A 21,740-nucleotide genomic window follows, 5' to 3' on the forward strand; every position below is an offset into this window, starting at 1 on the left:
AGAATGAAGATTGATTTTTATAGGCTAAATCCAAGATTAATCAAGTCAAAAACAGGGTCCTATTTCCCTCCTATCGGAAGGAGTCCAATTCTTCCTTTTTTTTTTTTTTTTTCCTCCTACTTTAATATTCATGTAGAAGAGTTTAGGAAAATCAGGGTCCTTACAAAAACAATATATAGCTTATCATCACATGTTAGAAGGATTAGGAAACAACAAAGCAACCGGCCTATTCTACAATCTCCAATTCGCTGACGACACCCTTCATTTTCTGTGGGATGGATGGAAATTATATAACAGCTCTCAAATTCATTCCCTACTCCTTTGAGTTACTGTCGGGTTTGCACATCAACTATAGCAAATCCAAAGTTTTAGGAATTGGTATAAAGCAAGCACACAGAAATAAGATCGTTAGGATTCTCGGAAGCAAAACAACTGACTTCCCCCTCTTGTACTTAGGTATGCCGTTGCGCCATGGTAAACTCAAGACGACAGACTGGAACCCGCTCACTGAGAAAATTACAAAAAAATTGGTAGGCTGGAAAGGTAAGCTTTGTCATTTGTAGGCAGAGTCGCACTCCTAAATGCAGTGATCTCGCCCACTGCAATGTTTTGGATGGCAAATTTCATCTTACCCTCTAACGTCATTAAAACAATAGACAAAAGTCGTAGAACATTCTTCTCATGCGGAAATGAGCGATGGAAAAAATGGCCAGAGCCGACTCAACTGGCCGTTGATCTGTCGCCCAAAATAATTTGGGGGTCTTGGAATCACAAACATCAAAATACTCAATCAGATTTTTTTCCTTAGATGGTGGTGGAACTTATTCTCAGCCAGCTCTAAGCCATGGAAGATGATCATTAAAAAATATACCACTTCAAAGACCAGCCGATATCTCTAAAATCATCAACATGTCGAAACCTTTCTGATTTTTGGAGGAATGCTCAGCAGACTATGACGCTATTTCAAACATTGGTTAGATTTCGGGGGGGAGATGGAACCCAGATATCATTCTGGAGTGACACATGGCTTCTTGACCAACCACTCAAGGATAGGTTCCCCTGGTTATTCGTCTTCTCCCCTCATAAACTGTAATAACCCAGATATAAAAAAAAAAAAAAAAAAAAAGAAAAAAAAAATAGAGGATATCGGGAGGAAGAAGACTCCCGTTGAGAGTCTTCTTCCCACCGTGAAAAGGAGAGGGGGAATCCGAGTAAAAAACGAATTCCTCCTCTATAAAACCCCCTCTCCCCCTCCTAAACAACCCATAGTGATCACCGGTTCTCTCTCTCCTTTCTCCTTATTTTCTCCGGTTGAAGTCAAGGTCTCCCGTACTTGTGCTCGCCGGAAATTGGAGCCGACGACATTGCCGGAGCTCGAGGTAAGCCCCTCCCCTTTTTCCTCTCCCTCTTCCCTTTCTCCCCTGGCCCAAAGTCTCGCCGCCGGCCACCGTCTTCGTCGGAAAATCCATGAACAAGAAATCCTCTGTTTTTCGATCTCTTTTTGTTTCTTCCCGGCCGAACCTTACCGCCGGCCGTCTGCTGCTGGCCACTGTCGGCCGAACCCCATCGCCGGTCGCTGCTGAATCTCCAGCCAAGCCACCGGAGCCCGAGCCACCGAGGGGGGACCTCACGGTCTTCCCCTGTTTCAGCCAAGGGTGGCCGCGGGAAGAAAAGAAGAAGGAAGAAGAAGAAGAAAAGAAAAAGAAAAGAAAAAGGAAAAAGAAAAAGAAAAGAAAAAGGAAAAAGAAAAAGAAAAAGAAAAGAAAAAAAAAGGGAAAAAGAGAAAGAGAAAAATAAAAATAAAAAATAAAATAAAATAAAATAAAAAGAAGAAGAAGGAAGAGAATTTTTCTCTCTCTCTCCTTTTTCTCTCCTTTCTCTCTCTTTTCTCTCTCCTCTCTCTACCTTCTCTCTCAAGATTCTCTCTCTAGACTTTTCTCTCTCTTTACGGATTTTGTCTCTCTAGGATCTTTTCTTCCTCTCTGATTGCATCATGAACCCTAGAATAAACTTGAAGATGAAAATAAGATGATTTGAGATTGCACCGAAATTCGTGCGATAGATCTGATCCCAGCTGATCCTATTCGAAATTTGTAACACTTGATTCATTTGAGTCATCCTGATAGGACCTCTGATGATCTCGATCATGAGTGCCTCATCGGAAGGATGCGAAAGTTTCTCTCTCTACTTTCTCTCTCTAGAAATTTTTTCTCTCTTCATGGATTTTCTCTCTCTAGAAGTCTTATAGGTTAGTGGAGGATCCTGATACATAGATAAGTCCTAATTTTGGTTAATCCTAAGAGAGATCCTCGATCTGTGTTATTAGGATCGATTATCGATAATTTTCTCTATATATGATTTTTATGTTTGATCAGGGTTATGAAGAGATGATTGTCTGCATAAGATATCGAGTGGAATATCTTGTTAGAAAAATTTATAAATCAAAGAAGAATATTGATTTCTGTGTTTGGATCAGTCACCGGTAAAGGTAAGAATCTCTGTACGTGATCATCATTATATATGTTATTTTACCGTTGGTTTTATCTCCTTGATTTTGCATCGTTGGATTTGAGATCGATGAATTTGTTATATCTGAGACATTGTTATTTATTTATGTGATTTTGAGCATGAGTATGCTATATCAATACAAATGTATCAGCGATTGATGGCATGATTATGTGTATGACATATTTATTACATTGCAAAATTTGAATTGATTAATGAAGTCAAATATTATAGTTTCATGAAAAATAAAAAGAAAGAGAAATATGGTTTGGACTGGCCTTGTCATGTGGAATAGCCTGCCAGGAGCTTATGCCTGGGACAGCCCCCACAGGCTTATGTGTGGAAGAATATGATCCGAGAAAGATCATGAAGAATCTGATCCGAGAAAGATCATGAATGATTTGATCCGAGAAAGATCATGGCCACTTTGATCCGAGAAAGATCATGAATATTTCGATCCGAGGAAGATCACAGAAATCGATCCGAATAAAAGATCGTCGCATGATCCTGGTAGTCCAAAGCCAAAGCCAAAGCCAAAGCTAAAGCTAAAGCCAAAAGAAAAAGATTAAAGATGATGTGATAATAGAAGGAAAAAGAAAGATAAGACATGAAACAATCGTTGAACAAAATTATTTTACTTATTAACATATGATGATGCATCTCTTTTGATAAAACAGATAATCTATCAATGTTTGCAGTATTTTGGACAGTGAACATCGACTTTTATGTGTTATTGCTTATCTTTATTTTCAGATTATATTATTATATTGGTGTGATATGGGAATTCTTACTGGGCTGTAAAGCTCACACCCCTTCATCTTTCTTTTTCTTCTCAGAGTTACAGGATGCTTATGATTGACTATAACTTGGATTTACGGGTGAGCATAAGGATAAATAGAGTGTCATAGTATCTGATCAGAGAATTGAAGAAATTTAATTTGTAATTATGCAAGATTTTACGAATTATTATTGAAAGTAATTGTTATGGATGTTGAGATTGTAATGATTTATTTTGGCCTTGCATATTCTTTAGGACTTGCTCTAAGGAGTATGCGGCCATCACGTATCCGACCCGGATGTTGGGTTCGAGGCGTGACAGAATGGTATCAGAGCTTAGGTTTAAGATCACTAAGATTATGAAGTGATATCAAAACTTTATGTAAGATCAGTAAGATGTGACAGAGTGGCATTTGAGCTTAGGACTTAGGTTACGTTTATTCGGAGATAATGATACAAGTGATTAGGATATGACAGAACAGTACTAGAGCCCAAGTTTAAGGTCACTAGGGATTGCCATATAAGTGATATCAAAACTTTGGGATTATAATCACTAGAGTATGATTGATAATATCGAAGTTTAAGATTTTGATCATTAAAGGTATGATAGAATGATATTAGAGTTTAGGTTATGATCACTAGGAAATATGATTTAAGTGGTATTTGAGTTTAAGGTTATAATTATTCAGAATTGTAATTCTAGTGATATCTGAACTTAGGTTATGATCATGAGGAACATGATAGATATAAAAGAGATGATTCAATATTTAGATTCGAATCAATAGATATTAAGATGAAATTTATGCATAAGTGGCATATATATATATCTATAATAGAATTGATGAGTTATATCTTAGATTTCAATTAGTAAGGTTGACCTAAGTATGAAAAGAGTTGATCCTTGGAATGAAGTGGGAGGTATTGATAAGTTATGTTGAGTATACTAGATGATTTTAGAATGTTAAACTTATAAGATTGAAGATCATGATACTTTTCTAATTTCGATGATAATTGTCTGATGCGTTATGAATTTTAGACTTATCAAAGAAAGTTAATTAGGGTATGGTCTAAGAAGAAATTACATCATATGAGAGAGAAATATTTTTGAACACTGAACCTATAAGAGGTCATACATGAAACTCAATCTTAGATGAAAAAAAATATACTTAAATTTTATTATGAGAATATGAGATACACATCTTGGTGAAATTTTTGGTTACTCAAAATATCATATTCTGAATATGATTCCTTGATCTTTCAAGTTGCATTGAATTTCAAGTCAATAGTTTATTTTTCTAAGTGGATCAAAAGTATTTTGATATTGTTGTTAAATTAAAGAAAAAAATTTATTTTGTCAAAGTATGATATACAGGTTATGATGAAATCCTCAATAATTCGTATTACTATCTTTGGATTAGATTTTTTTTTTGTGATTATTGAAGATGGTGAAGTGTATTAATTATTCAAGTCAAAATTGAATTATTATTATTTTTTAAATTGAACTAAGACATCTTGCTAGTGTTAAATTTTGAATGACTTATACAAGGGACAAGATTTTCTATGGATTTATCAATTAATATTAAGGGTTGTGATGAAGGGAGCTCTATAAGAAATAATCAAGTTGATTCTACTTAAGCATGTTGGCTTGAGTTCTTCTAGTTGTCAAGTTAGAATTAATTTTCTTTTTTAAAAGAAAGATTGATTTAGAAAATCATCTAAATGATTGTAAGATAAATCTAAGGTTAACTCCAATTGATTCTAGATATGTTGGATTCTTGAAGAGTGATGAAACTTATGCAATGATTTCAAACATAGAAAGTGAATCAAGATTTAATTTTTATATGCTATGCCCAAAGGTAGTAAAGATGAAGAAACTTAAAATTTCGTCCTAAGTCTTATACGAAATTTGAAGGTTGGATATATCCTGGATTGATCTAACATATAAGGATATTTTATCTTTGATATAATTATATAATTTGATAAATTAAGATCAGAGTGCGCAGCAAAAGCATGGTGGGTTAAATTGATTAAAAATATTAATTCTTTGATTCTGAAGATATTATAGAATACATTAGTTGTAAATAAAGAATGATCTAATCCGATCATAGCTGGATAATTTTTGGTCAGTAGGTTGCTTCATTGTAGATAATATCAAGAAATCCTATATATCTCAAGTTTATTAACAGCTTGATAGTTCTGATATTAATTCAAACTTAGAATGTCCTGACATAGATCTCATATTTTTTTTAAAATTTAATATTGTTACTCGAACTGATATACAAGATTGAGATTTTTCTTAAGATGAGAGTCTACATATAAAATTTGTTGGAAGGTCAAGAGAAGAAAGAAATCGATGATTGTGAAGAGTGCCCGATGTTTGATCTTTATTTATTTTTCTATCATAGGTAGTTTGAGATAATTATGAATTTTTGAGTGAAATATATTAGACAAATAACGGTGGTATATTACTACAAGTCCAAAATGTTACAGTTCTTCAAAAAATTGAGAAATCAATAAGAAGGGATGAGTTTGAGATTTCAAATAATTTTTGTTATAACAAGATCATGAGAAATAAAAGACATTATTGTAAGCTTGAGAATGACATGAAGAATGTATACTTTGAAATAGGTATCTCAAACGACATAACCTAATTTCGAGGACGAAATTATTTTAAGGAGGGGAGAATGTAATAACCCAAATATTAAAAAAAAAAAAAGAAAAAAAAAAAACAAAGGATATCGGGAGGAAGAAGACTCCCGTTGAGAGTCTTCTTCCCACCGTGAAAAGGAGAGGGGGAATCCGAGTAAAAAACGAATTCCTCTTCTATAAAACCCCCTCTCCCCCTCCTAAACAACCCATAGTGATCACCGGTTCTCTCTCTCCTTTCTCCTTGTTTTCTCCGATTGAAGTCAAGGTCTCCCGTACTTGTGCTCGCCGGAAATTGGAGCTGACGACATTGCCGGAGCTCGAGGTAAGCCCCTCCCCTTTTTCCTCTCCCTCTTCCCTTTCTCCCTTGGCCCAAAGCTTCGCCGTCGGCCACCGTCTTCGCCGAAAAATCCATGAACAAGAAATTCTTTGTTTTTCGATCTCTTTTTGTTTCTTCTCGGCCGAACCTTGCCGCCGGTCGTCCGCTGCTGGCCACTGCCGGCCGAACCCCATCGCCGGTCGCTGCCGAATCTCCGGCCAAGCCACCGGAGCCCGAGCCACGGAGGGGGGGACCTCACGGTCTTCCCCTGTTTCAGCCAAGGGTGGCCGCGGGAAGAAAAGAAGAAGGAAGAAGAAGAAGAAGAAAAGAAAAAGAAAAGAAAAAGGAAAAAGAAAAAGAAAAGAAAAAGGAAAAAGAAAAAGAAAAGAAAAAAAAAAAGGGAAAAAGAGAAAGAGAAAAATAAAAATAAAAATAAAAAATAAAATAAAATAAAATAAAAAGAAGAAGAAGGGAGAGAATTTTTCTCTCTCTCTCCTTTTTCTCTCCTTTCTCTCTCTTTTCTCTCTCCTCTCTCTACCTTCTCTCTCTAGATTCTCTCTCTAGACTTTTCTCTCTCTTTACGGATTTTGTCTCTCTAGGATCTTTTCTTCCTCTCTGATTGCATCATGAACCCTAGAATAAATTTGAAGATGAAAATAAGATGATTTGAGATTGCACCGAAATTCGTGCGATAGATCTGATCCCAACTGATCTTATTCGAAATTTGTAACACTTGATTCATATTGAGTCACCCTGATAGGACCTCTGATGATCTCGATCATGAGTGCCTCATCAGAAGGATGCGAAAGTTTCTCTCTCTACTTTCTCTCTCTAAAAATTTTTCTCTCTTCATGGATTTTCTCTCTCTAAAAGTCTTATAGGTTAGTGAAGGATCCTGATACATAGATAAGTCCTAATTTTGGTTAATTCTAAGAGAGATCCTCGATCTGTGTTATTAGGATCGATTATCGATAATTTTCTCTATATATGATTTTTATGTTTGATCAGGGTTATGAAGAGATGATTGTCTGCATAAGATATCGAGTGGAATATCTTGTTAGAGAAATTTATAAATCAAAGAAGAATATTGATTTCTGTGTTTGGATCAGTCACCGGTAAAGGTAAGAATCTCTGTACGTGATCATCATTATATATGTTATTTTACCGTTGGTTTTATCTCCTTGATTTTGCATCGTTGGATTTGAGATCGATGAATTTGTTATATCTGAGGCATTGTTATTTTTTATGTGATTTTGAGCATGAGTATGCTATATCAATACAAATGTATCAGCGATTGATGGCATGATTATGTGTATGACATATTTATTACATTGCAAAATTTGAATTGATTAATGAAGTCAAATATTATAGTTTCATGAAAAATAAAAAGAAAGAGAAATATGGTTTGGACTGGCCTTGTCATGTGGAATAGCCTGTCAGGAGCTTATGCCTGGAACAGTCCCCACAGGCTTATGTGTGGAAGAATATGATCCGAGAAAGATCATGAAGAATCTGATCCGAGAAAGATCATGAATGATTTGATCCGAGAAAGATCATGGCCACTTTGATCCGAGAAAGATCATGAATATTTCGATCCGAGGAAGATCACAGAAATCGATCCGAATAAAAGATCGTCACATGATCCTGGTAGTCCAAAGCCAAAGCCAAAGCCAAAGCTAAAGCTAAAGCCAAAAGAAAAAGATTAAAGATGATGTGATAATAGAAGGAAAAAGAAAGATAAGACATGAAACAATCGTTGAACAAAATTGTTTCACTTATTAACATACGATGATGCATCTCTTTTGATAAAACAGATAATCTATCAATGTTTGCAGTATTTTGGACAGTGAACATCGACTTTTATGTGTTATTGCTTATCTTTATTTTCAGATTATATTATTATATTGGTGTGATATGGAAATTCTTACTGGGCTGTAAAGCTCACACCCTTTCATCTTTCTTTTTCTTCTCAGAGTTACAGGATGCTTATGATTGGCTATGACTTGGATTTACGGGTGAGCAGAAGGAAAAATAGAATGTCATAGTATCTGATCAGAGAATTGAAGAAATTTAATTTGTAATTATGCAAGGTTTTACGAATTATTGTTGAAAGTAATTGTTATAGATGTTGAGATTGTAATGATTTATTTTGGCCTTGTATATTCTTTAGGGCTTGCTCTAAGAAGTGTGCAGCCATCACGTATCCGACCCGGATGTTGGGTTCGGGACGTGACATAAACAGATTTCTATTGCAGAAGCCCTCAGTCATCCATCAAGATTTACCAGTTAGCTAGTCTCAGAAATGCTGACATCCCATCCAGATCTTCTTACACTTGAACAGAGTCTGTCAAAAGTTCAACTCACCAACACTATGACAGTATTGAATGGAAATGGTTCTCACAAAAAAATTTCTCAACCAAGAGCTGCTATGAGTTCCTTCTGGACAAGGGAATACGACCATTTTTCAGCAAAATAGTTTGGAAAATGAGAATTCCACCCAAAGTACAATGCTTCTTATATCTGAGCAATCTTAACAAAAATCTCACCAAAACAAATCTAGCCAAAAAATGCTGGCAGGGTGGTTTAAACTGCACGCTCTATGACTCTGCTATAGAGACCTCCGACCACCTATTCCTCCAGTGTTCATTCTCTACGAAGGTATGGTCATCTTTCCAAACTGTTTTAGGCGTCAAGACGCTACCTCAATCCTAAACCCTGTTATGGAATTATTGGAGATCACGAGAACCCATGCACTCGCTTAAGATGGGGTTAGACATTCTAGTGGCAGCTGGATTCTGGTGCTTATGGAAGGAACGCAACAAAAGATGCTTTGAGTTCCATGTCTACCTTCCCAGAGCAATGGTTCAGCAAATTGGAAGACTTTTCATGATGTCGACTGTACATATCAAAAATGAAGAAACTGATCAACTCCATCCAATCAGAAATGCGGTCCAGGATTTACTAGATAGATCGATTGACAGAAATCAGTATTACTAGCACACGGAAAAGAAAAATTCTAAGACGATGAAGGTGAGAAACAAGGAGAACACAAACCAGATACCGATATCCAGAAGCCAGCACAGTGAGGTCACTGATTTTGATCATAACAGGCGAGTATTCTTAGAGTCGGGCTGTTAATATTCAGAAGCTGATATCACACCCTGTAAAGTTGAATTTTGTAAGCACCCGGGAGAGTTGATCTCCTGCTTTGGATATCAAACCTAGACCTACATGTATTGGAGAAACTCCGAGGAGATACTAAACTAAACTATGAGGAAAATTGTTTTAAGTAGTAACAGAACCTGAAAATCTGAAGTTAACTGATAACTATAACTTCAGATCTCCCCACCCAAACTCTGAAACTGAAAAAAATTAACTCCTGTTGTATACATCACAATCATATGTACCAGCTCTAATATGTATTGCTAATTTTATTAATATAGCATCTCATAAGTTAGGTTTTCTCTAACTCAATTACATAAAAAAAAAAAAAAAAAGTGCCCAGCAGATATATCCTTGTGAAAAAAAAAAAAAAAAAGGGAAGTTCTCCACAGATTTGCAGCGGATACAATCTTGACATCAGGTTGAGCTGGTGCAACACTGATCTAATCCACTTCTTTTGAGGGATGGACTGAACCTAGGTACTTGTCAAGGTTTGGATCAGCAGAAAATGATGAAATCTGTTTAGGATTTGGCTTAAGAGTCAATCTGCTACCATTAAATTTAGGTCTCTATAAATCATTTTTTATTTTTAGACTGAATAGTTTTTTTTTTTCCAGATGGAGATCGGGGTTTATGACATCCCAATCCTTGCTTAGCTTACCGAGCACCCAGAACCTTAAAAGTCTTCATTGGTAGAACCACGTCTCAGTTGTGTATTCAGGTGTTGTAAGTGGCATTCAGATTGTTTTCCAGGCTCAAAAGGTTCATATTCTTTTTGAGTATCCCCTCTGGTTTGCACGTCTAATCTAGTTTTGCATATTTAGAAACAAAATCTCCTTGGTTTTCGGGATGATGTACTTGACTACTTCTGTTTTAGTGCCGTTCTTTTTTTTAATGAAAGCTATCTTTTGCATAAAAAGAATCCTCTGGTTTAGTTTTGCTGTGCCATATAAGTTGTTTTAGACAAAGGGAAATGTATCTAGCTCGGATCACACCCTAAACTGTGGTGTCAAAGGTCGGAGTTTTAGGTGGAGTTAACTTCGAAGATATTTGGCGTTTTAGTGACTTTCCTGAGTGAAAATTTTGGCCTGCGTGTTCGTGTGTACGGCAGACCCAAGAACCTTCTCACCATTGGGTGGAACTTCCATTCCACATCCTTTTTTGTTTCAAAAGAGAGGAGGGGTGACCATTATTTACATCTCCTCCCTCTTTTGGAGAGCGAAGGCCCACGCATAATTCACCATCTTTTTTCTTTATGTTTCCGGAGTAAACTCAGCCAATTCATTGTCGCCATACCAAGGAAGCTTTTATAATGGTTTCAAACGCCTTCCGTGGTGACATAATGGGCTTTTAAACGGACTCAGAAAGGCTTTCGAATGATGGGAGTAGTAGCTGTAATTTGGCAATTTTACTAGGCATCGTATATATAATAATTCTATTTTTAAATCTCATTCCATCTAGAAAAATGTAAAGCGAATATTAAATCATTCAGATAAGCAGTGTTCAATCAAATAATACGGTAACTTATGCCATAGTGAATGATGGTTGTATTTTTATTCTCAAATAAATTGGTCAAATGATCAAAGGAACAACTTGCAAGGGAGAATAAAATGATCATCATTTTTTTCTAAATACAAAGGATAAAAAAACATAATAATAGAAGGCAGTACAGTCCTGTGACAGTCATATATAATAATTTAAACTTTGAAAAAGATCAAATGTTATCTTTTTGAGGATCTTACAAGCATATATTTAGTTGCACATCGGCAATATACTAGATAAATCTTAGGTATTTTATAGAGCTAATGAATTAAAATTAAATCTTTCAGGTAGTATTTTTGGATGATGTACTAGAGCGGATGAGCCCATAGTCTATATAGATTAAAAAATACTATAACACTGATCTATTTAGATTGATCACAAGATGACTATAGTGTTTGTAACTAATTCCTTGTATTTGTTATTAGATTTGAATCTTTAGCTTGACGCTTGAACAAAGAGAATATGTCAGGACCTATATATGTATATATTTAAATTTATATTAACTATGTACCGGATAGATCTTAGATGCTTATGCATGGGTTATAAATTAAAATAATACCTTTCGGGCTACTCCTTTTCAATGAATTTTGAAATTGGTACACCCTTTATTTGGGATATGGGAGCATTGAAACATTGCCAAGAATTTTGTGACAACCAGACTTCAACAGACTACGTATCAAAATGAGTCTAGCTCCGATGGCGCCCTTAGGTCGAAGAGCACTTTCATCTGACAATTAAAAGATTAAAGCTCTATAGCTTTCTTTCTTTATTGCCTTTTTTTTTTTTTCAAGATGTGACATTTGTAGGAGCGTTGTAATGGAATCCAAGAAATTTGAAGCCCAAAACTTTGACGTTACCCAGCTTGCATGAAAATTGAACTCGAGCTTGCGTCTTCTTGTGCAAGATGCCAAAGAAGTCGTGTCATTGACTTCTTCCATCTTGCATTAATTTCAATCAAATAACTTCCAACTTAGTTATCCCTAATGTCCAAGCTTTTGACCAGAAAGGAAGGAAAAGATGAATCAAAGAGCATCCATGCCTTCCTCATGCATTCACATAGGCCGGTTGTATAAGAAATCCATCCAACGGCCATGGAGGGTTCAAGTAAGCCACTTTTATCCCTCAAAATCATAATCATAACGGAAAATTTTAATGACATATGATTGCAGTCCATGGCTCTTGCTTCAGGACAGATAGACATGGATCAGTAAAAGCTATGCCCCAGTCATTGGCCGCTCAAAAAACTTAATAAATCCATTGACCCATAACTATGTCCTGATTGATCATACCAAGTGGAGCGAATGCCTTATTTTAAGTAGTTCGTGTATAATGTGATGCGTATGGTTGAAGAAACTCGGTCTTCTTGACTTTTAAACATCGCAAGTTGGTAATGTCTACAGAGGTTTGGACTTTAGCTATTGGCCGATTATATGATGCCTCCTTCGAGGTGCTGACAGTGTCTAGTCCTTAACCTTAAGCCCAAGATTAGGAGACCAGGTCTAAACTTTTGATACAATGACAGACTCATAAATCTAATATCCATCAGCGCCCTTCATGAGGTCATTGATAATGTCTTCAAGTTCGAAACTACTTTCTAACGTTCAGCCCATGAGCTTGTTGGTGGCTTTCTGAAAAATTTATCAGGATGCTTCCATTTTGAAAGAAGAAAGAAATAAAGAAAAAAAAAAAAAAGTAAATTTGTTTGGAGACTACTACGAGCCATTTGATGAATGAATTTTCTAAGCTAGATATGAATAAATTACTCTCAAACTTGTCATCTTCCAAAAGTATATAGAAAGTTCTGTCATCCCTAGATACTCAATTAGGAAACCACACAACTTATTTAAATGGCTGATTGAAGAAATCCACATTAATTTTTAATTAAATGATTAACGCTGGTGAGCAAAATCACTGAACTAGCAAGTATGTCATCCACCAAATACTTGCTTATTTGTGAGGTTAAACACTAAGATGCATAATTAAATAAATATTTTTTGTGCTAGTTCTGTACTTTTTTTAAGTTGTAGACGAGGACTTGCTATTTTTTCAAGTCAGTTATTCTTGTGATATTACCCACTTTGTCTGAAAGTTTATTAAGGGAACAAATTGCAAAAGAACTCTATCCTTTTGCAGTTGCACTTCCATCTAAAATCCTTAATCACCTTCCAGTCCGTAAAGCAACCCAAGCAAGGAGGGAGAGTAACGTAGGTGACAAAGAGGTCAGGATCCTTGGTCAATGTTCGGCCACTGGTATTTGTTCAGTCACCTTTAATTAACAACAATTAATATGAGTTAACCTATTAAATGAATGCCAAAGCTTACAAGCTTAATCATGGCCTCCTTGTAGATTACTTTAAGTCTTTAACCTTATTAGACCCCATCTTGGTGGAATCTTCTAAAAATTAGAAACTTCAAAGGAAGTAGGAGATGGAGGGGGTTAAGTGTATTGGAATATATTATGTTTTGGCTCTAGATCAAGGCAAATTTTCTACTATCTTCCATTCATTGTTAGTCCTGCATGTAGTGCTTTTTCAACATATCAGATATACAGGCCCATCACTTGTGCATTCAAGCCCTAGTGAGAGGCTGATCTCCTACCATGTACCTTGGATTTCTATGCCAAAGGGGTGGCAATGCTAAACCGTTTGACCCGTTTTTATAACTTGTTTCAACCAGTTGTAGGTCGAGCTGGACTACCTATTTAATAAAGGTTGTGGGCAAATATATTATTGGAAACTTCAAAGGAAGAAAGAGATGGAGGGGCCGGGTAAGCATATTAAAAGTATATTATGTTTTGGCTCTAGACCAGGGCAAATTTTATATTTTCTTGCACTCATTGTTAATCCTTCTTGTAGTGCTTCTTTCAACGGATCAGATACACAGGCCCCACTCAAACCATTCAAAAGTTTGAATGACGTTGGCCCATCACTTGTGCACTCATGCCCTTGCGAGAGTCCCTCCTACCATGTACGTTGAATTTCTATGCCATATTGTTAGTCTGCAAGGGGTGGCAATGCTACAAGCCTACAACGTTTAACCCATATAATTTGTTGCAGCTGGACTACCTATTTAATAAAATATAAGATTTGGATCTGGATTTTTGATCCTTTTAATAAGGTTTCAATCAGGATTGACAAACTTTTGATCTATCGTGTATCCGATCCAATTCATATCTTGACCCAAGCTGATTGCCACACCACCCCTAGTTTGCATGCATGTTGTTGCCCTTGAATGAAGGAAGCTTTAGCTACAACATGGAACAAGCCATATCGGTACGGATGTACCACTTGTTCAACGTGCGGGACTATAATTAAAACTGCTAATTGCTTCCTCATATTTGAGACGCTTATTCCATTGGAGTTTTCTTTCTCTTTCTTAATGGACTGACCTTGCATTCTATTGCATTCTTACAATAAAATATTAGATGTTTGATTTGCAACGGCTAGTTGGCCAATCGATCTGCTTGCCACCTAATGCGAGTTATTGGATACTTTCTGTCCTATGACTTTTGGAACCTGTAGGCCCGCAAAATTTTTCTTCATCTGGACCTGTCTTTGGAGTCTGATTTCAGGTACCTAGATGCCTAAATATGTATGCCTCTAGGGGCTCATCATATATCTTCACAAATTTCAACCTGCCGAGCATGAGCATGAGTTTTCAAATTTAAGAACATCAAAAATATCTCTGTCGGTCCAATGCTAACTATTTGCTACCGCATCAGTCAGATTGCAATCTTATAAAATATCGTTTCAAGCATTAATTTGGCCAAAAGACATCACAAACTAACCCAAAAAAAGAAAAGTTTGACTGTAGTGTTCTTCGTTTGCAATTTTGAATAGGAGTGTGGGAATGGTCCCCTTTTCCACTATTCGAACTGAATGTCATTGTGGTAAAATTTTCCAGTATTTAGTTTGGTTTTTTGCAAGTTTACAAGTCTTTTAAAATCTTGGCATCAAAGCCATTAAAATTTCCAGGTATTTGGTTTGGATTCTTGTAGATTTAAAGACCTCATCCTTTCTTATGTTAGAAGAGAGTGGTGGCCCAACTAGTGGGATTATCCGAGTCCAGATACATAGAGAAACACATCCCAAGGTTTTGAATTTGGAACTTCCACTGTTAGAAGCCCATATTGTTACTTTATGAGAACCACGACGGGAATTGAGTGGTCATAATTCTGTCCACCTTCGCAAAAGTGGATTAAAATAAGACCATGCAGAGTCACCTTTTCCTTGAGATAACATTACAAGGATCATCTTTATGGTGAATATCATAGCCACGCTGTGAAAATTGACCCTAGTAACTTTCCCAGTCCATGCATTTTTTATAAATGCGTGGATGGTACTGCTTAAAAATCAATATTTGGATTAAATAAAGTATTGCCACAACAATATTGTTTCACATTCTAGAAGAACATCCCTGAAGACTTTTTGGTGCAGTCTCCACCTAACAGTGTCATAGTCTAATCGTGGTCTCGTAAATGCTGCCTCAGACCAATTCCATCTCTTGTTGAGGAACTCTGTATCAAATTTTCCATTCACTCAACAAAGTCGTGGTTAATTACTTAGTCAGAGGATTCACAGAAGAAGCCTTAACTATTCCTTCTTGCTTTATTGGGGATCTTGGACAGGGATCAAGAAAACAAACACGTCAAGATAAGACTTAGCTATCACATGTCCCCAAACCTTCGCTTAAGGTGGTAGTAAAGCCTGGTCCCTCACTTTCTGAAGATGTCTTAGTCCAGCAAAAATAGCTTTCAAGTGACAGGTAGTTCCACCCTCCACACATCTGCACTATGTGGTGGGACAGTTTCGAGTACCCCCTTCGAGTGGCCATGGCTGGACCACCAAAAGGCAGAAGTCTAGCAGCTGACAAGGGTCCTCACTTAGATGATCCCATGCAACAATGCTAATCGAGTATGCCCCAACACCAGTGCTCATGGTGCTCTGAGGAAGATGATCGACACTCTTATGTCAAGAAGGGTCGGACATTTTAATGGTGTCATGTGTTCTACGTGAATTGCTAATCTAACAGACCCAGTTCTGTGGGTCAGCTCCGTCATTCAAGGGAGAAAGGAGAAGAACAGCACTAGAAAAACAAGTTCTCAAATGTTCTGTTTTAGTGTGAGAGAGATGGGACCCGAATACTAAGGCCCATCGAGATTTCATTGAGATCATGCAATACAAATAAAGTTGATGTTAACAAACAAAGAAAAAGGTTACCATTGCTCTAAATTCAGATAGCTGAGAAGAAAACTAATTTTGAATCACAAGCCAAAAAAAACTCACTCTTCCCATAAAGATCATATTTTCCAAAATTAAAATGGAAAGAGTTTTAGCAGTGAAGTTCGAGATCCTGGAATTCCTTTCCTTCCAAAGTTTCCACCAATTGACTGCAGCAAGGATATCCCAAGGAATTCTGAGTTTCTTTAGAATATTTTTTCCTTCTCCAACACCCCAGGAAGAGATTAATGAGGGAGCACGACCCTTCCACTTGATCTCTTCCTGAAGAACTTCCAAATACGTAGAGAGTATGACCAGGATGCAAAGAGAAGAGAAGCAGTCAAGGTTTGACATTTAGTTGCCGGCGGCAAAAAAATCTTAACTTTCTCAGGGATCAAACGATTCCAGATTTAAGAGAAAGTTGAATCCAATTTATCCCTGAAGTTGACGAATCTGTAAAAAGATTCTACTGTGGCAACCTTACTCGAAGTCCAACTCCACTGAATCGAATTCTTTGCAGCTGAAGATCTAAGCAAGCTAACAAGATCCATCAAATTGATATTAATATATTTGATTCCCTGATAGAGATCTTCTGAAGGGTTTACCCAGCAATATGGAATAAATTAGGAAAGAGATCGGAAAGAATCTAAAAAAAATTGCATCTAATTAATTGTATTTACGGGTGACGTGCAAAGTGCCTGGCCGGTAAGCCTCTCCTACGGGCAAGTTTTGGGGTATAAACCTTGTCCTCAATGGTTGTTTATTAGGAGCATTGCACAATCCAGTTGTCGAGGCGCGGGGGGGGCGTTGTGGGGCGGCGCAAAAAAAAAGACCCTAAGAGACCGCAAAACCTTTTTTTTATTTTTTCCCTTACTGTTATCACGGGCTAACTTTCTCACCAATCTATAAGTGGGTCATTTAAGTATGTGATTCACATGCTTGATAGCGACCAAAAAATTGTAGCAGAGTGACCTCAAAGCATTTACTTTGACCTTAGAGCACAAATAATTATGGTTCATTTTGTTTGATATGCCATTTCTTGCATGGTTTTGATGTGTGTTGTCTCTTGTGAAGGTTATCGCTTTGGACAGCATTTCGGAATATTCCTCAATAAGATTGTGCCATTCTGATAGTTTCATCGTGACACAATCCTACCATGTGACAAAAATCTTGAGGACATGGCTTTATGCAACACTTTTACCCAAAAGGAGCAGTTTCTTAGCAAAGAAGAATAAAGATGTTTTTCTTGGGGTTGGAGAGAAAGGAAGTTTAATTCTGCTGTCTGGTCGGAAAAAATGCTTTGGCTCTGTAAAGATTAAACACTACTAGTCAATTACAACTTCAGGATCCACAGTTGAGTATAAATTGCCAAGAATTTCCTAAGGCTTAAAAACTAGCAAGCAAATAACGATAATAATATCAATAATAGAACTCAATTATCATAATCTCACTTGTTTAGTTATATTCAGAAACTCAATTATCATAATCTCCTATCTTAAGTCCTTTTTGTTGTCTTTTGGTACAACGTGGAGATACATGGTCGGAAGTTAAAAGGAAATAACAAGTTAAAAATTCACTGTACAACTGAGATTTAACAATCCAACCCTTACGGACATTATAAGTTCTTGACCAGTTAACAGGGAGAAGGAAATGGACCATGAAAGATCTGAGAACCCTTCAGTTAGCTCGCAGATACTTTAGCTCCCCTCTAGAGGCTTCAGAAGTGGGATCAAGAAGCGTCCGTAGGACCTCGCATATCTTTCAAGCAAAGTAACAAGAAATATGCAATTGGGATGAGAAATTGTAACTATTTGCAGCAGTGAACTCAGAACTGATTAGGTGAAAGGCATACACACAACTCCCTCAACATTTCAGCTTGCCCCAAAGATATCCCTAGTCTTTTAAAGCGCCCAACAGGTGCGGTGGTAACGAGTCAAAGGGTGCTAAAGGCTGCTAAAGAGAAAAAACGGGTAAGGAACATGACAGGCATGACTGAAGCTTCTTCGAAATTGATACTCTGACTCGTTCAAACGTCCATCTGGCACGTGCATGAAAGAGATATTTGGGTGTTTATATATCCGAAAAATTAAGAGAACTGATAGAATTATATTTATAAAAGAAAAGCTCTTTTTTTCCTGTATTCATTATAGATGCGCCCATCTCGTGTCTGCTTTAATAAGTGCAGAAAAAAATTATTTACACCAACAAGGGAATCCCGTAATTTTGTTTTGTTTTTTTTTTTTTTTTTCGATGGGCACGCTCTGTAACCCTCTCTCTCTGCTTTGAATGAGTCATTCCATCACTCATGCAAGTTTCGTGACCTCTGAGCAGGCTGAGCCAAAACAGTGTCGCTGACACGCATCCACTGTTCATTAATAGCTTTGCCTCTCCAAACCGTAGCCATGGTCTCATGAACATATCACCCGGACCTTAAGAATAATGTAGCAATAAATTGAAACAAACCGTAAAATATCACCAGTAACTGCTTAAAAACATCAGAGTAATTCATGTACATCAAGATAACCCAAAAGCCACGCAAAGGTTGAAGAAAAAAAGAGATGATGATGATGCTGTCTTTTCTCTCAGGACTTTCTTCTATGGCTTTGCTATGAGTATGTGATCTGTGGCTTGGTGTCGGAAGAGACCAACATGGAAGCGAGCGTAGCTTGATTGGGAGCACTCGGCCCAATCTTCTCCTGATAACCGAAGTAGCCATTGAAGAACTCACAAGGCGATTCCAAGCCGAAGTCCGCGAAGAAGGCATCATCCCCGCCAGGCCCGTTTGCTGACCAGTTGACATAGCTGCAGGAAGCCGTGGAGGCATCGTCGTGCGGCGCCGTAGAATAGTGATGAACGCTCCCATTGAGACCGGAAGGCCCGGGAAGCCCCGCCACTGGAAACGATGTGCCGTGGCCGAACACGAAGCTGGGGTCTGTAGGTGCTAATGCGGAGGTGGCGTCGTGGTTAAAAGGAGTGAAGAAGTCGTCGCAGGTGTAGGACTCGGTTTTGATGGTTGGGATGACAAGAGGAGGAGGTGATGATGGTGAAGGGCTGTGAGTAATGAGATTGGTATTGGTGGTGGTGGTGGTAGAGAGGGATGCTTGTGCTGCCATCATCTTCTTCTTTAATTTGGTGTTCCAGTAGTTTTTGACATCGTTGTCGGTTCTCCCAGGCAATTGGGAAGCTATAACGGACCACCTAATCCAGTTTAAGAGAGGGATTGTTAAGCAGCTATTAGATAAAAGCAATTAAAAAGATATATTAAGAAAAGCTTGGAATTTTACCTGCTTCCTATTTTGTTGTAGAGTGTACAAATGACGTTGTCCTCTTCCTCGGTAAAGCCTCCATGTTTGATGTCTGGTCTCAGGTAATTGAGCCATCTCAGGCGACAGCTTTTGCCGCAACGTTTCAGCCCTGAAGTGAGATCAAGAAATTAGAATTGGGGACTTACAAGATGGTGCGTTTGCGAGAAGAGAAAATGTACAAAATTCTAAAAACGAAACTAAAACATTCGTATTGGAGTGAAATGTGGAATATGAGAAATGGAATGGAGGAGAAACTTGCTAGAAGAGCCAAAATCATGAAGGGAAAATTTTAGCAGAAGGGCAAATTTTTTTTTTTTTTTTTTAAGAAAGGGGAAAAGAAAAAGAGGAATTAAAGGCTTGGAGAGGGAAAAAGAAGACCTGCTTTCTGGGGCAAAGCAATCCAGTTGCCACCAGTACCGTGTCTCTCGAGGTAGGACTTGAGAACCATGTCTTCCTCCGGAGACCATGGCCCTCTCTTCACATTTGCCTTGTCACAGCATGGAGCTCTCCCCATCACCAAGGCGAGGAAGCAGAGGAAAGGGAGGAGAAGATGGCTGAAGTGGAGCGGATAAATTAGGAGGTCCCTTGATAAATAGATACTGGGAAGAAGAGTTTTGGTGAAGCTTTTCGGGAAAGGCTTGACCGCATACGACGGGCAACGAAACTGTGTACAAAAAGGAAGCCCGGGGCCTCCTTTTATATTGCTTTGTCCGGTTTCTTGCTAGAAGAGGGAGGAAGTGTGAGAACCCGGTCAGCGTTGGAAGGACTAGTTTTTGTTTAAAAGCTGAGAACGGGGATCGGTGATTCTTTTGCAGAAATATAGCAGATAAACAGAATACGTTGCATATAAATGGAGAAATGTTTGGATCATAGATTGAAATTTACTAGATGCAATGTGCTTGAACAATTAAAAAATTAAATTTGCATAAATAATCCAGTTTTGGTGAAGAGATTCCGTGAGGTTTTGAATATATTATTATTTTTTTTGGTTTTTTGGTGGGGGAGCGGGGGGGCGCGGTGGCATTTCAAATGGTTGAACCTTAGGTGCCTTTCATGACCAGTAGGATAGCTGGTTTCCGATGAGATTTTATTGGACTGGCTACCAGGTGTATTCAGGTTAGAAGGTATAAAGCTTTGTTCTCATGGAGAAAAATTAAATTACCTGGTTGTTTTATTGGAGGATCAAGTTCAAATTTAATTTGACCTTATGAATTACCAAATGATATTATGTCCTAATTGAGATGAAGAGATTTTAAGATAATGAGAGACCATTATGTACTCTTCATTATAGCAATCAAAAGAAGTTATTTGCGTCTTGGATATTAGTCAATTATTTGTTAAGAAACAAAGTAAAATATTGATGGCTTGGTAAGATTGCAAATGAACCATGCCGTCCTTGATAGTTATTTGTTGAAGCTAGACTCAACTAAAATACAAGTTAAGCTCCACCTTTTTTCAGAGGTCGGCTCCATAAACACGTTGAGTCTAGGCAACAGCCCTATTCAAAACAATAAGAAAGCTCAACTTGGCTTAATCAAAGTTTGGCTTATAGCTTAGCCAAGCTAAACAATCTGATGCTCAACTTGGCTCATTGACAGCATCTTTATAGCTAGTCAATAGAGTGAACTCATAAAAAAACAACTAAGTTTCAAGAATGAGTATTGTATTTAAGTTTATTTTAAACTAATAGAGTTTATTTCATTTACCTTGCAAACTACAATAATGAGTGCCAAAACATAGCAAGACATTTGTCCTTTTTGCTCATAAGTAAAAAATAACCTAATTTTGATGCATTTCATGTTCACATTGCTCGGCCAAAAAGATTACCAATACTGATAACCTAAACTAATATTTGTTGAAAAATAATAGAAAATTTAATCTGATGCATTTGCTTTAACAAATTCAACAAAACATAATATAATCCGACTCAAAAATATATTTGTAGTGGAGTGCTTGCTTTAAAATCAAAAGGAAGCATGAAAAAAATGGTGAAAATCCGATTATCTACCCTTTAACTCACTATAAATAATATCGTTCCCATCACTTTTACTCAAATACATTGAATCACGGAGGACCAGGAAATGGACTCAACTAAAAAGCAAATTTAATCAAGGACACATGGAGCCAATAGTAACCAAGCCTTAACTCCAGTAACGTTTTCGTACAAAGGTTTTAAATAACGGTTTCAATAGTGCCATAACGATGGTTGTTAGTAACGGCCAGAGAAAAAAGTCATTATAGTCTTGTTACTGTCTATTTGTCTGT

The 21,740-nt window shown here is 37.2% G+C and overlaps 1 protein-coding gene across 1 annotated transcript; it reads right to left on the reverse strand.

Annotated features, from left to right (window-relative positions):
• Window positions 1-18,618: 18,618 nt before the first annotated feature.
• Window positions 18,619-20,149, reverse strand: LOC105040495 (uncharacterized). Its single transcript, XM_010917044.4, has 3 exons — window positions 19,854-20,149; window positions 19,455-19,584; window positions 18,619-19,368 (listed from the first exon to the last, which is right to left on the reverse strand). Exons 1-3 carry the CDS (start codon window positions 19,987-19,989, stop codon window positions 18,777-18,779), a joined length of 858 nt encoding a protein of 285 aa, XP_010915346.2. The 5' UTR covers window positions 19,990-20,149; the 3' UTR covers window positions 18,619-18,776.
• Window positions 20,150-21,740: the final 1,591 nt, after the last annotated feature.

This window comes from Elaeis guineensis, chromosome 3, assembly GCF_000442705.2.
Source record: "Elaeis guineensis isolate ETL-2024a chromosome 3, EG11, whole genome shotgun sequence".
In the NCBI taxonomy this organism is placed as follows: Eukaryota; Viridiplantae; Streptophyta; class Magnoliopsida; order Arecales; family Arecaceae; genus Elaeis; species Elaeis guineensis.